This window comes from Gastrolobium bilobum, unplaced genomic scaffold, assembly GCF_033153095.1.
Source record: "Gastrolobium bilobum isolate Gb01-03AN ecotype WA unplaced genomic scaffold, APGP_CSIRO_Gbil_v1 utg18249, whole genome shotgun sequence".
NCBI lineage: Eukaryota > Viridiplantae > Streptophyta > Magnoliopsida > Fabales > Fabaceae > Gastrolobium > Gastrolobium bilobum.
The window spans coordinates 35,012-49,589 of record NW_026898849.1 but is presented as its reverse complement, the minus strand read 5'-3'; the positions used below and the strand labels follow the sequence as shown (position 1 = coordinate 49,589).

At 38.7% G+C, this 14,578-nt stretch overlaps 1 protein-coding gene across 1 annotated transcript; it reads right to left on the bottom strand.

The window, feature by feature from the left end:
- Positions 1-1,377: 1,377 nt before the first annotated feature.
- Positions 1,378-10,727, bottom strand: LOC133284711 (uncharacterized). The gene is made up of 7 exons (XM_061481784.1): positions 5,413-10,727; positions 5,080-5,327; positions 4,867-5,005; positions 4,222-4,420; positions 3,730-4,077; positions 2,884-3,608; positions 1,378-2,636 (listed from the first exon to the last, which is right to left on the bottom strand). Exons 1-7 carry the CDS (start codon positions 10,348-10,350, stop codon positions 1,986-1,988), a joined length of 7,248 nt encoding a protein of 2,415 aa, XP_061337768.1. The 5' UTR covers positions 10,351-10,727; the 3' UTR covers positions 1,378-1,985.
- Positions 10,728-14,578: the final 3,851 nt, after the last annotated feature.

The window sequence follows — 14,578 nt, the reverse complement described above, 5'->3', positions numbered from 1 at the left end:
AAATGTTGAAGCTGATGAGAGATGATTACAGGTTCCACAACCTGATTCCAGAGAAGGAAATTGCTCTCTGTTAGTTTAACAGAGATTTGATGGCTGAATAGCGAGGGAGAAGACGAGCGATTCTCGGTCGAAGAGTTTCCGGTTGTGTTTCCAGTCATCGAAGGAGAAGGAGACGATGACGGTGATGAAGACTTCGTAGCGGAAGACATAGTGAGGTGCGATCTGTATCAAGCCCTCAAAGAGAGCTCTGATACCATAAACGAGATCTGAATCAGATGAGAGAAAAGGAAGAGAGAGAGAGAGAAGAAAGAGATCGTGTATTTCATGTTTTTAATTGATAATAAACAGTACATGAGGATTTGCTATATAAAGGGACGATACAGCCACGTCACCTAATTCTATTTGTAACAGCACAGCTGTTACTATTACAATGAAGCTAAGCCACTAAGCCAATTGGCTATTTACAGAAATATCCCTATCCTTATACACTAATAAATGAGTTCCTTTATACACAGGAATGAAACGAGACCAGATCATTCAACATTCCAAGGATTCTCATGCCTGATTCATTGCTAGCTCACGATCCCCTCCTTTTTTTCATCTCCATTTATGTCAAAACGGTCTAACTCGGTGAACCGGCGGGACACCAATTTTAACGAAACCCGGCCGAGTCACACGGGTCATACCGGTTGGAATGCATCTCCGATCCATTGAGGTACCCGAGCTGGCCACATCATCGGTTTATCGGTTTCCGGGTTAAACCGGCCAATCCGGGTTATATAACACTGCTCTGAATAGCTTATTTTTATTTGTGATTGATATTTGCAGAGTTCTGTGTCAATGTCGTGGTTTTTTTCACCTGAAAAATAGAACAAAATAGCAACACAAATTTTTATAAATATAAGATTTGCATTGAGATTAATCAACTACGGCAGATATTTTAATCTTTTTTCTGTGCATCGCTCGAATAATACACTAGTTAGACATATTCCAAAACTGTCATTGTGGGAAAATATGGGCTGATTGTGGTTAATATTGATTAGGGCAACGTTTTCTTAGAAAAGTGGCACCCAACTCATTACTTAGTGCCTGTTTATTTTTTTTCTTAAGCTAGAAGCTATTTATAAGCATAAGATAGGCCAAAACTCCTAGGAGAAAATTTTTTATAAGCTCTTATCTACTTTTCTTGAATTATGTGCTTTTTTTTAAATAAAGAACAATAAAAATAAAAAGAGATACTTTTATTGAAATATGTGCTTTTAAATAACTTTTAAATTAAAAATTTTATGTAATCACCAAATAGACTCTTAAAACTTTTTTGATATAGACCCACACCTAAAACACAAACCGGTCAAACAGTGTACAAAGAAAGTTCGTGGCCGAGGTTAGCAATTTGCAAAGGCACAGATTCACACTTAAACTTCAAACATAAATTTGCAAGGCTGTGTGCCCTACAGCCCTTTAAAAATTAATAAAATTAAAACCGAAACCCAACCCATGATCAACTCTACTTTGGTCTCGTCGCTCTGACGAAAGAGTTCAAGAGCACTTGAAACCCAAATTAACATTTATCAAAACTGATACTTCCCTTATAATAATGGAAAGAATATACGAGGACAATGATGATTTCGATACACAAAACCCCAATAAATAATGTGCCAGGTTTTATGCCGCCAAAAGAAAACAAAAGGAAGAACAACCAAGCTTGATTTAAACACCATTGCAAAATGACATAGTGCCCATCAAGCCGCACTAGCATTCTAAATAATAATATCCCAGGTAACCAGATGAATACAACAAAAGTGTTATCAGTCCCTTCCGCAGCCTTAATCAGGAAGACCGACATATAGAATCTTTTGTAGCCAGCAAAAATCTCAACCCAACACTCAACTTGCCCTACGCCCAAGGAGAAGCCAATCAAAAATTTTATTTCTGCCAGTAAGGCCTTCCGAGCCTTTTGAAATCCAGCAGATATTTGCAGCCCCTCACGACACAGTTGATGCCCCACTATTAGTCTGTTTAGCCACATAAATTTGCTTGACCTTGGACGATGAAAAGCTCTTGTCTGCACCCAGAGATTGGTTTCTTCCTTGGTACCCCATTCTACGGTGGGACCATTCACCCCCAGAACTATTTCTCTGAGAAACACCACCTCCTCTCTGATAATTATTAGTATGTCCTGAGGAATGGTCATATTGCTGCGTAGAAATATTAATTTGTTGTGAGTGCTGACCCTTAAAAGCAGAATTTGCATTCTGGTTATTACTATTGCTGCTATTGCCATTCTGAACATCAGCCTTGGCAGCATCCGTAATGTTGATCACGGATGGAGTTTTGTTGACAACACTCTGTGCTGAAGTCTTGGCAGCAGCGGAGTTTGAAGTGTCCACTAACCCAAGTTCATCAGGGAATTGGTTGACATTTACATCAGCTGCTCTTGGAAAATTCCCATCACCGTCAGAAGATGATGGAGTTCGAGAACTGTTAAACCTTTTGACATTTAATGGCTGGTCATGGCTGAATTGAGAAGTGTGAATCCCTTCTTGTTTCTGCAATGGCATTGACAAAGGAATGGATGAAAGTGGTGAATTAGGAACATGTGGCCATCGTGTTTGTACTGACATCTCAGTAGAGGGCTGCAACAAATTTTACACAATTGTTAACTACATGAAAAAAAATTAACACCTTAAGCATACAAATTAAAACAAAGTATAATCCGATGGCTTTTATTATCTTATTGCACAATATGAACTACAAATAACTAGTACTCACAAATTCCAAGCAAGCTATACTATCTCCAACAGTGCAATATTGTGCAACAAGCATAGAATCTTTTGCATAACCATTGCAGAAATTTACCCATAAGACACATCAAAACTTTACCTGGAAAGGAGAAACATCAAACATAGCCATAGGAGAAGCCATCGGTAGAAGTGGCGAACCAGGAGCAAGATGTTGAATTGAAGAAGGCATGTTCGCAGGATTCCGCTGTGCAGATGCCATATTCAAATTGTTCATATCCGCTTCGCCAGCCCCCATGGCAGAAGATGTAGGGATGTGTTTCCAATCAGGCTGCTTTCCAGAGGGGATATAAGTGGTGCCCATGAAACTCAAACCAACTTGACCAAATTGTCCAACAGGTGCAAAATGGTTATAAACAACCATATGCGGTGGCCCCTGGACTCCTGGGATGCCTCCAGGAGGAGCAATAAAAGGCCCAGTAAATCCTGTTGGAGGACCATAAAAAGATTCCACACCAGAATGGCACTGTTGCCAGCTCCCAATTGGCCCTGATGCCGATGAAGTGCCTTTTTGAGGCTGTGACTGTGCTGTAGATGGAGACTCATCATGTGGTCCAAATGCAAAGATAGGACCACCCATCATAGGATTCATTTCATAGAAAGGAAAATGAGGAGGGTGGCCGGAAGGAAAATGAGGAGGGACTGATGGAAAATGCGAGATCATTTGGCCTGAAGAATTTTGCGTAATAGGTACGGGAGGCCACAAGGAAATTGGTGGGGTCTCAACAGATAAGTCTGCCGGAAGAGATACACTAAGAGGCTCCTCAGATCTAGATTGACTAGCTGATTGCTGCTCACAACCCACTCCTGCCAAAGTAACTAATATAGATAAATATAAAGTTCCAGAATACAGATTGGTCTGAATTAATCATATGCCCAGAAGAAAGAATAAACATACTAATGTCTAATAATGAGGGAAAAAATTCACCTGCTACAACCCTATTAATATCTGCAGCCACATAACTTTTACCATCTGATACTGAGACAGAACAAGTACCCAACACATTTCCAACAATTTCATCACTACTAATGGCAGCAACAGCAACAGCTGAAGCAGCTGCTTCGGCTTCAGCTTCTGCATCACAATCTTCTATATGGCCATGAGATTCATTACCATTACCATGTTTCTCTTTATCAAAGAAAAGACTGCAATCATTATCAGATCCAGCAAGGTTGTGGGACATTTGCATATCTGATCTAGATGATCGAGAGGGCCCTATGCCATGAGACACAGCACGGCTGCTAGGAGGAAGAACAGTCGGAGATGTTACTGCCCCTGAATAGAAAAAGAAATATCCTCCATTAGTAAGGCAACTGAAAAGCCAGAAATATTACCTCAAACTAAAAGAAAATTGCCTTTCAATGTATTATAATGGAATGATTGACTAAACAGATCTCAATGCAAAATTTATTTGCTAACCAAATTGAATTTTCTCTCCAGCAAGCAAGGAATTAATTGGGCTGGCAGCAGACGGAAATGCTTTCTCCTTTGTCAAAATGGATGATGTTGGCAAGCTGGGTTCACTAACAGCTCCTATCATATTGCCAGCAGAAGCCTGTGAATCAAACTGTTGAGGCTTCATGGCCTCATCAAGTTGTGTCTGGGTAAGCGCCATGACCTGTCAAACAATTTGTTTTAGATTCTCAAAAAAAGCATTGAATAAACAATTAAATATTTATGCATGTGCTTTGATAAAAGCATCACATCTTCAGATTATGCCATTTTGATCCCCAAACAATCAACCCCCCCCCCCCCCCAATCCCGCAAAAAATAAAATAAAATCGGAACTACTAAAAGTTGATGCTGACAAAAATAATAAGTCCCTCCAAAACAAATAAATAGGCAAATCCCCTACAGAACTAAAACTATATATAGGAAAAATCAGATCTTAAATTTCTATGTAGATCACTTAAACTATGAAAAATAGGGACCACATACATGTAAACAAAAACAAAATAACAAGCATTAAAGAAATATAAAGCAAAAAAAAAAAAAAAAATCAGAAATGACAGCATTTCAATTGCCATTGTTGCCTTACAAAGTGGGGGGAAGGGAAGTTCAAACCTGTTGACTGATTTGCGCATTCCAAGAGCCCAAAGATGTCTGAACATTATCAGGAACCTTGTTCTTGCTTTCAAATATCAAACCAGACCCAGGGTCTTTTTCACCATTAGAAACTGCCGGGAGGGTTGTCTGAAGCGACCTGTAAAAGGGAAAATAGCATTGATGTTTTTGGTACAGTGATGGTCACATGAAATCATACAAGACAACAACTACCTGCTTATCTGTGATCTAAAATCAGGCTGGGCATCAATTTTCAAAGGAGGCGTGCCAATAGGAGGTAATGCTTGGGATAATATGCTTGAATTAAATCCAGATGACGCATCAATCTTTGCCATTCCCCGTCCCCCAGCCGCAACAAAATCAGTGCGGACACTGTTTGGCACTTCTGTAGATATGGTTCCTTTGCTAGAATTGACCATGGACACAGCACTCTGCAAAGTGGAGCGCAGTTTCCGTGGCACCTAGTATTAAACAGAAACACAATTAAGAAAGATGCAACACAAAATAAGGTTATATGCACAGACAGAAACTGTAAGTGATTAAAACCTTTGAAACCCGAGACTTGGCCTTGATTTCTTTCTCCCTTTGTTCCCGTCGATCATTTAGCATTTGCCTCTTTGACCTGACCTCTATAAAGTCATCTTCATCACTAGGAGCTTCAATTCCAGGTTGCCCAAACACACGGATAATTCCACTTTGCAATGGAGCATCAACATCTTCCTCAGAACACAAGTTCCTTTTGAGATTACTCTGTCCAGAATGTGAAATGCTCTGAGTCTTTGTTGGTTCTTTTCCATCAACCTTCTCAGCAGTTCTGCTTCCAGAATCTATTCCCTGAGAATTTTCTGTAGCTGATTCTACTGTCTGTTTCCCAAATTTATTGGCCAAAGCCTTCCTAGGTCCATTCCTTCCAGATATGCCTGTTCCCCTGCCATTGATATTTGACTTATTATCCAACCCAAACTGATCAGTCAAAACCGAACTAGAAGACTGCCTCTTCTCAGAACTTTCCCGAACTCGAAACTCAGTGCGTTGTACATTCCGACGAGGCCTCCTTGCAAATCCTCCGGAGTCTGCACGATTCACCCTTGGAGCTGGACCTGATGATTTTGAGTTTGAAGTTTTTACTGTAAAGACATATCTCTTTCCTCTGCCACCAGATACAGGAAATTGTGCTTTTGACTCCACAAACTCTTTCTCTTTTGAAACTGAATGAAGCGGTGCATCTCTAGTAAGAGGCCGAACTTCTGCTTCTTTACCATTGAATGAAGTATTGGTGCTCTTTCCAACTACATTTTGGCGCCCCTGCTTGTCCAATTGGAAACTTGTAGCAGTCCTAGTGCTATTATTAACATCATGGGGAGCCTCAATTTGACCCTGCTTTATTCCAGCTCTGTTTTCTGCATCCTCATTTGGCAGTGAAACTTGTGATAAGTTTCTTGAATTACCTGTTTGGCTGTCAATAGCATGATGCCTTATCTCCTTTTTGGTAAAGGAATCAGAAATTTCTGGACCAGTATGAACTGGCATTCGACCTCCAGGGTTATGATTAAAAGAGTAACCGGATGGAATATTAGGCTGAACAAACGACATTGATTGAGGACCCAGAGGTACTATCCCCTGGGATATGGGAGATGTATACCTTAGCTGGCCAAATTGAAACAAAGGAGGCTGCGATGGGTGCATGTGAGAGAGGGGTGCCCCAACCTGTGGATGCAGATGCAGTGGCATCTGTATAGAACCAATCTGTATGGCTGGTACCGGTGATGGTATCAAGGATGGACCAGAAAAAAGACCAAATTGAAGCTTAATGGGTAACTCAGCTTGATTTGGAGCAGCAGATACATTAGACGTAACAGATTGACCTGAAGATGAGTAGTTAGGGGTAATAGTAACTGAAATTGGTGTACTATGATGGGTGGACAGGCCATTAGAAGCTTCCACATTACCTAAATTCTCAGATGCCGCAGATGAATGAGCAATACTAGGGTGAACGACCAAATCTTGAGTTGACTTCTCTGAATCATTGAACACACTAGAAGAATTATTAAGATTCACCTGAGAGGTATCATCAACAGGTCGGACGGCTTTGCCATCGCTGCATGCATTGTCAAAGGATACATGTTCTTCTAGAGTGATGCCAGAAGCCTGTTGTGGCAAAAGTGCAGTTTCTTCATTTTTCGAAATCCTTTCAAACTCCTCATTGGGCATCCCAACCTGAACACCCTCATCAAATCCTAATACTAGGTTATCCATCAAGTGAGGCAATCCTTTCTCCTGCAAATGCATATCTTCAAAGTCCTGGTTGAGGTCGGCATTATCATCTCCTTCATGCACTTCATCTTCTTCCTGATAATCATCATCTTCATCATATTCTTCTTGTTCCTGGAACTGCTCATTATTCTCAGTAGTCCATTCATCATCATCGCCACTAGAGACAGCACATGAAGTAACTACATTCTCATTTCCAGCTCTGGCAGGTGTTGCAAATGATTCATTATCTGGAGCTGAGAGGGGGCCGTTTTTGCTTTCTTTAGAAGTCAATACCACAGGAGAATCTCCAGAGTCATCTAAGTCATCGTGAGAGAGATGTGTTGGAGAGCTAGGGGGACTTGAAACAGAGAGAGAGGACTGAGAATCACACCTGGGTGTGGTCTCGCCTTTATGGTCATCATTTTCAGTAGTCTCTTGCAGGGCATCCACTGCTTCAGGTTGTCCAAGATTCCCATGGTCATAACCAGTTGGCAGGGTAGAGTCACTCCTTGTTGCCTGATTATACCGTATCTCATTTTCTAGGAGAGCAGAAGGGCCGGGATGTTCATTTCCATTCCTGTAAATTCTGTGAACAGAAGCTAGTGAAGGAGGAGGAAAAACCCGAGGTTGCCTGACAGAATACCGTGACCTCCCCATAGCATATGGTCCATCTGATTCAGAATTTGAATAAGTCCGCTCCGGGAAGTGAGGAAATGGATTACCACGATAAGGGCTCTGTGTCCAACCATCAACAAAATTTTCATGAAAATCAGAATCAATCTCTGTATTTCTACTAAGATTATCTCCATCTGCAGATTGATTCCACCTCTGTGCTTTCACATGAGCATATTCATCCAAATGAGACTCTGAAATCCCTCCTTTATAATAAGTCCTTGAAGACATAAATCCAGTACTGCCATTATCTTTCCTCATAAATGGTCTTCCACCAATTGATGAATCTCTACGGGGACTGTTGCGACTATTCTCCTGGTCTTGTGGATAGAATGCCGAGCTGCTCCAATTCTCATATCCATCTCTTCTCCATGAATTGACTGGTTTTCCTCTATCCACAAAGGCAGAAGAAAAATCTCTAGAGAAATGAGACCTAGAGCCTGTCTCCAATGGCCTATTCACACTTGATGAATCAGAAGATGCCGAAGTCAATATCCTGTCAACCATTCTTTCACTATCCTCCCAATCACCCACATCTGTAGCCCTGGATGCATCTTTGTCATTCACTATCCCAGGCATTTTCTCATCCACAACAACTGGAACATTATTGCCACCTTCAGCTGATTCAGCCCGCCTTCTAGCAATCCTTTGCTCCAGTTCTAAAAGTTTTTGCTTAGCAGCTTGTTTCCTCCTCTCTTCTTCTAAAATGATCCTTTGTTTCTCTTCTTCCCTTGCTAACCTCTGCTCCTCAGCCTTCCGCAAAGCTTCAATCCTTTCTTGTTCTGCTCTCCAAGCTGCCTCTCTTGCTTCTTCTTCCAACCTCCTCTGCCTCTCTTCCTGTTCTCTAGCTTGCCTTAATCTTTCCTCTTCTTCTCTACGAGCTAACTCCAATGCCCTTTCTTGCTCCTCAATGATTCGTTGGCGCTCCTGTTCTTGCATCCTCTGAACTCTTTCAAGCTCAGCCTCAAACGATTCTCTAACAGGATCATGGAAATTGGTTTGCTTGAGTATATCCTTCTTCTTCTTGACCACCCCAACAAGAAGATCCCTTCCATCAAAACCAGAACCTCCAAAATCTTTCATAAATGGATCCTCCAAGAAAGCCTTCTCACTCTTTGGTAAAGTACGTTTTTCCCTACCAAAATTAAGCAGGGGATCATTAACAGGAAGCCCTTTACCACCTACAGAAAATGAAGATTTTGACACAGAGCTCTGGACAGAATCAACTCTATTTCTGTTGTGTTGTTCACTACCAACATGACGATCCCATGCATTATTTCTTTCAGGCCCTCGGTTACTGTTAGATTCCATCATGTTACTCCAAGGCTGTTTCCCACCCTGACCATAATTCCTCTTTCCAGAATCATCATGAACATTGTCTCTGAAGGGGGACGGCATATATTTGTTATCCTTCCCCACATCTCTATGCACATTGGATGGCCTTGCACCAACACCGTTTCTCTCATTTCCTGCATCCTTAGAAAAAGACGAACTCCTCCAAGAATTTCCTTCCCTCAGCCCCTCTCTATCATAAGGGTTCAGTTTAGAAACTTCACTGGAAGAAACCTTACCAGCTTCATTGCCCCGCAGCTGTCCCCTCTTTTCAAAACCATGACCATGCTGCTTATGGGGCAAAATGCCAACCCTGGGCATATCCAAATCCCAATAAGCTTCACTCTTTGAAAATCCATGATCCCTCACCTCTCTGCTCGTAAAACCATGACTAGTATCACGCTCATCATCAGCCCAATCAGATCTCGGGTTCAACCTAACCAGAGGCAGAGGACCAGGGAAATACTCTTCCTGCTGCTTCCTACCACTGCTTTGGTTTGCTGCACGAGAACCAGAACCAGAACCAACCAAACCACGATTCTCACCACCATTCTCACCAACTACATTCCCACTGCGCGAAACACTGAACACAGACTTCACATCATCCTTCTTCTTCTCAACGTACACACTCTCATCCTCCAATTTTTTTTGCTTCTGAATCAAATTCTCTGGGATCTTCTGATTCTGCCCTGCCCCGGAGCCGGAGCCCGATGCTGCCGAGGAGGAAGACACCAAGGTGGCCCGCAAGGAAGGAAAATCCTCTCCTCTTAACACTGCCGCCGAAACAGGCGCAGACGCCGATCCAACTGCTCTTCCGCCACGGCCAAACCCATCAACGGACCGCAATCCATCATCCACAATCGCTTCTTTCTCTTGCGACACTGTTGCTGCGGCCGGCTTCGTCCATCCCAGACCGGACGAGTTCGGTCTTGAACCACTTCCCGAACCGGCTCCACCTGCCGGACCGTTTCCCGATCCCAACGAATCGAACCGCTCGTGCTCTTTCCGCAGCGAAGGCAGGTTCAAGGGGGGTGGAACAGAAAGCTTCGGCCCAGCCTTCTGCGAACTGCGAGGCCTTGATAAAACCGCCATGCCCCCGGCGCCACCGCCGCCGCTGTGGCCGGCGGGTCTCGCCGTTCGGTTGGATCCGAAAGAGGAGGCGGAGTGCTGCTGCCCATACGACTTGTTGAGATTCACAGACACATATTTGGTGCCGGAATTTGCCATCGCAGTCGCACCACAAGTGTGTATCGCCAAAGCATGAAAACCCTAACCCTTTGATTTACACTGGTTTTTTCAGACGCTGATCCCGATTCGCCGATGATCGAACCTTCTAACCCTAACCCTAACCCCGATGATCAAAACGACGACCCGCGAGGTTGAATGAAGGGTTCAGCTGTGATAGATCGATCTAGTTTTTTTCTTTTCTTTTCTTTTTTGTTAATTAGGGTTAGTGTGAGAAAAAAATAGGGTTTGAATGGGAAGGGGGAGTAGGATAAGAATGTCACCTGCGGAGGCGTAAATTAGAGCGCGACTAATAGGAGAAGCCCTACTATAATACGTAACCGGGAACAGAGAAGAAGGAGAAAGAAACAAGCTAACAATGAAACGAGCTGAACAAGTAGACTCCAAACTCAGGAATGCTTTTATTGTCTTCAATCTTCATGTTTGTTACCCTATATTTCTTCGTATTTATGTTTGTACCACAACCCATTTTATTTGTTTTGGGTAGGGGTGTTAACGGCCGAGCCGAGTTTTGGTCTTAAAAGGTTAAGTCTGTGATTAAATGTGTCGGCCTTACCAAGTTTGTTACCTGTTACGAATATAATTATCGGACTGTGGCCTGCCTTATTTACAAAAAATAAAAGCCTTATTTGGCCTGTTGTTAAAAAAAAATAAGACAATAAAAATTTATCCAAACAGAATATACAATCAACAATACTAGTAATTCCATAAATATTCATAAATTCAATATATATCGAAACAACATAATATAGAACAAAATCATTCAAAAAGTCTGTTTAGCTAATAAAATAGGGTTGAAATAAATTGAGAGAAGAGAGAGGACTATTACAAATAGTATAAAAAATATAAATAAAAATAAAAATTAATATATTAGGCCAGTCTGAGAGGCTCCAAGGCCGAGCTTTTGAATTGGAGCCTGAGGCATTTTTATTAAACGAGCTTTTATACAAGTCCAAACATGGTTCCAACAATCAATATTAGGCATGTAAGCATGAGTCTTCACGAGTCGAGTCAAAAGTCCCTGAAAGGTCCCCTGCCTCGTTTATCACCCCTAGTTTTGGGGTATATTTTCTTAACACTTTATGTTTTTAATATTTTTTTATGTTATTGTGTGAAGTTTTTTTATGTGAGTCTCATTAATAAAGGGTGTATAAGGTAATTTAGGCGGATTTATACAAAATATTACTCAAAAATAAATTTTTTAAAAATGATTAAGTTATTATTAATTCTCATTTGTTTATATTTGGAATAATTGGATTTTATTAGAAAAGGAAATAGACGAGAGAAATTGTGTTTTATTGATGTTTGAATGGAAGAAAAGAAATAAAAGAAAATTCCTTAGCTAAATTCCTTAATAAAAGAAAATTTATTAATCTTTTGACTAGATATTTTTGTTAATACGACAGAATAGGATATTTTATAAAAATAGGAGAGAAATTTATTTGTATAAAATTATATAACTTAAATAAGCACTCACTAGAGGAAAGTTTACATTAAAATCAAATAATGAGTTACCATATCATCAGTGTTGTCTTGATAAGATATTAAGAATTTTAAAAAAAAATTAAAATGCATAAAAGTGAAAATAATATAATTTTCTATCCTTTTTAAAATTTTATGTCCGGAAATGAAAATAATAATGAGTTACCACTTCACACTTAGTCTCTTCTCGAAAAAAAATTAAAATAATGTTTTTTAATTAAATAATTACGTATTTATTACAGTTTTGGAAAAAATTATGAATCTTTTGTACACTGTGACGTCTCTTTTGGGCGTCACATGTAACATCTCTTTTGGGCGTCACATGTGACGCCCCATTGAGGCGTCTCACGCTATGGGAAAGACGCTCAAATGGGACGTCTCTCATGAGGTGTTGACACATGTCACTTTTTTTTCCAAAATAAAAAAAATTAATTTAATCATAAAACTTCTAAAGGTCATAACTTTTGACTCGAATATCCAAATCAGGTAATTTTTGTTTTGATTCCACATAACTTTTTGAGATCTACGCAATGACATCTCATTTGATATATTTTATTTCTCACCAACATAATTTAAATTTAAATCAGGTAATCCTTCTTCCTTAGATATTTAGAATATTTATTTAAATATTTCCTTTATTAATATAGATTTTTCAAATTGATTTTTGAGTTTAAATCACAAATCAAATCTTTATTTTATTTTTCTTATTAATAATAATTTTTACTTTTAATTTAAATCACAAACCAAATTTTTTTAATTTAAATCACAAATCAAATCTTGATTTATTTTTTGTATTAAATCACAAACGCAGAACTCAGAGGCTTCTGAGTTTAAAAATGTGACACGTGTCAACAAGTGTCAAAACCTAACACATCACCAATCACGTCTAAATTGGGTTTCAATCAAGAGGCAATCACGCCTAATTTAGGTAATTTTATTTTTGAAAAACATTCATAAGCCATCATTAATTTCAGACCACGAATAATAATCCAGAAGCTTATAGCATTAATCATTAATTTTAAAAATAATATCCTTCTTCCTTAGAAATTTAGAATATTTATTTAATTATTTCCTTTATTTCTACAGATTTTTTAAATTGATTTTTTAGTATAAATCACAAATCAAATCTTTATGTTTTTTTTTTATTTTTATTTTGAATTAAATCACAAACCAAATTTTTGTTATAATAAAAAAAATTATTATAAAAAAAATGTAAATCACAAATCAAAATTTTATTTATTTTTTTGTATTAAATCACAAATTCAGAACTCAAAGGTTTTTGGGTTTAACCACTCTTATAATACCATTCTTGCAAATTAAAATTGTGTCTGTGAGAAATAAAATATGTCAAATGAGATGTCATTGCGTACATCTCGAAAAGTTATGTGGAATCAAAAAAAGAATTACATGATTTGGATACTCGAGTCAAAAGTTATGGCCTTCAGAAGTTTTATGATTAAATTATTATTTTTTTAGAAAAAAAAGTGACACGTGTCAACACCTCATGAGAGACGCCCCATTTGGACGTCTTCCCCTCAGGGTGAGACGCCTCAATGGCGCGTCACAGTGTGCAATAGATCTGTAATTTTTTCTAAAATTACAATAAATACGTAATTATTTAATTAAAAAATATTATTTTAATTTTTTTTTGCCAGTATCTTCTTGCTTTCACTTGAATCACACGCCAAACTATTTACCGCCAAACATCAATGGCGATGGCGTTAGTAAATGAATCAAAGTGATTAGGGCATCTAAGAGGGCAAACTCATTTGCAGTGCACAATCATGCCACTGACTCACTTGTGCTATTTTTTCAGGCTAAGTGAGAATTTACAAATTTATTTTTGGATGTTATTAATTTTATAAGATTGATTTTAGTCAAAAGTAAGCTTGAAGTGAAATAACTAAAGTTTAGTAAAGCTTGGTATAAAATTTTCAACCCAATACAAAGAGTATATTATTAGGGGTGTTCATCAACCGATCCAAACTGCGATGACCGAATCGAAAAATCGAAAACCGAAAAAAATCGCAAATTTTAATTGAATTGGATCGGTTTTTGGATTGGTTGATGAAAACCGATCCAATCCAAATCGATCCAATATATTAATTCTCCTCTACCTACTTGGATCTTTCTCTAATCATAGCCCAAAAATTTTTAAACCCAAGACTCACTGGGTATCAACTAAACCCAAAAAAAAATCTAGTCACATCTCATCAACAATTTTATCTTTGTAGAGTTTCATATCTCATTGCAAAAAAAAAAAAATATTATAATTTACTAATGCTTTTGTATTTAAAATAATAATAATTTACAAAGCCAATATATACAAAAGATGTTATTTGCATTATAATCATGAAATAAATTTTAGGATTTTTAAAAAACCGAAAACCGATCCAATCCAAACCGAAAAAAATTGGATTGGACGGATTTGAAACAAAATTCAAACTGAGTAAATGATTATATGATCAAACCAAAGAAATTGGATCAGATGATTTTTGCTTCCAAAACCGATCCAATCCAACCGCGAACACCCGTATATATTATGCTAAAAGAGATAAGTCTATTATGTTTTTATCAACAAAGTCATGTTTGATTGAAAAAAAACTAAATATATTATATTTAAAGTAAAACTAAGGTTTTTTACGAGTAAAAATTTAAATTAGAAGAAGATAGATACCGCTAATTATCACCTAGCAAAAAGAAAAATCTGATAATCGAAGCCATATAT

Bases quoted from the DNA above. Each gene is read 5' to 3' on its own strand.
- LOC133284711 (XM_061481784.1), bottom strand. From the start codon at position 10,350: ATGGCAAATTCCGGCACCAAATATGTGTCTGTGAATCTCAACAAGTCG. The intron at 5,006-5,079 runs GTAGTTGTTGTC...TCCCTTTTACAG, and splicing joins TTTAGATCACAGATAAGCAG to GTCGCTTCAGACAACCCTCC. The intron at 2,637-2,883 runs GTAAAGTTTTGA...AATTTGTTGCAG, and splicing joins TTGATGTTTCTCCTTTCCAG to CCCTCTACTGAGATGTCAGT.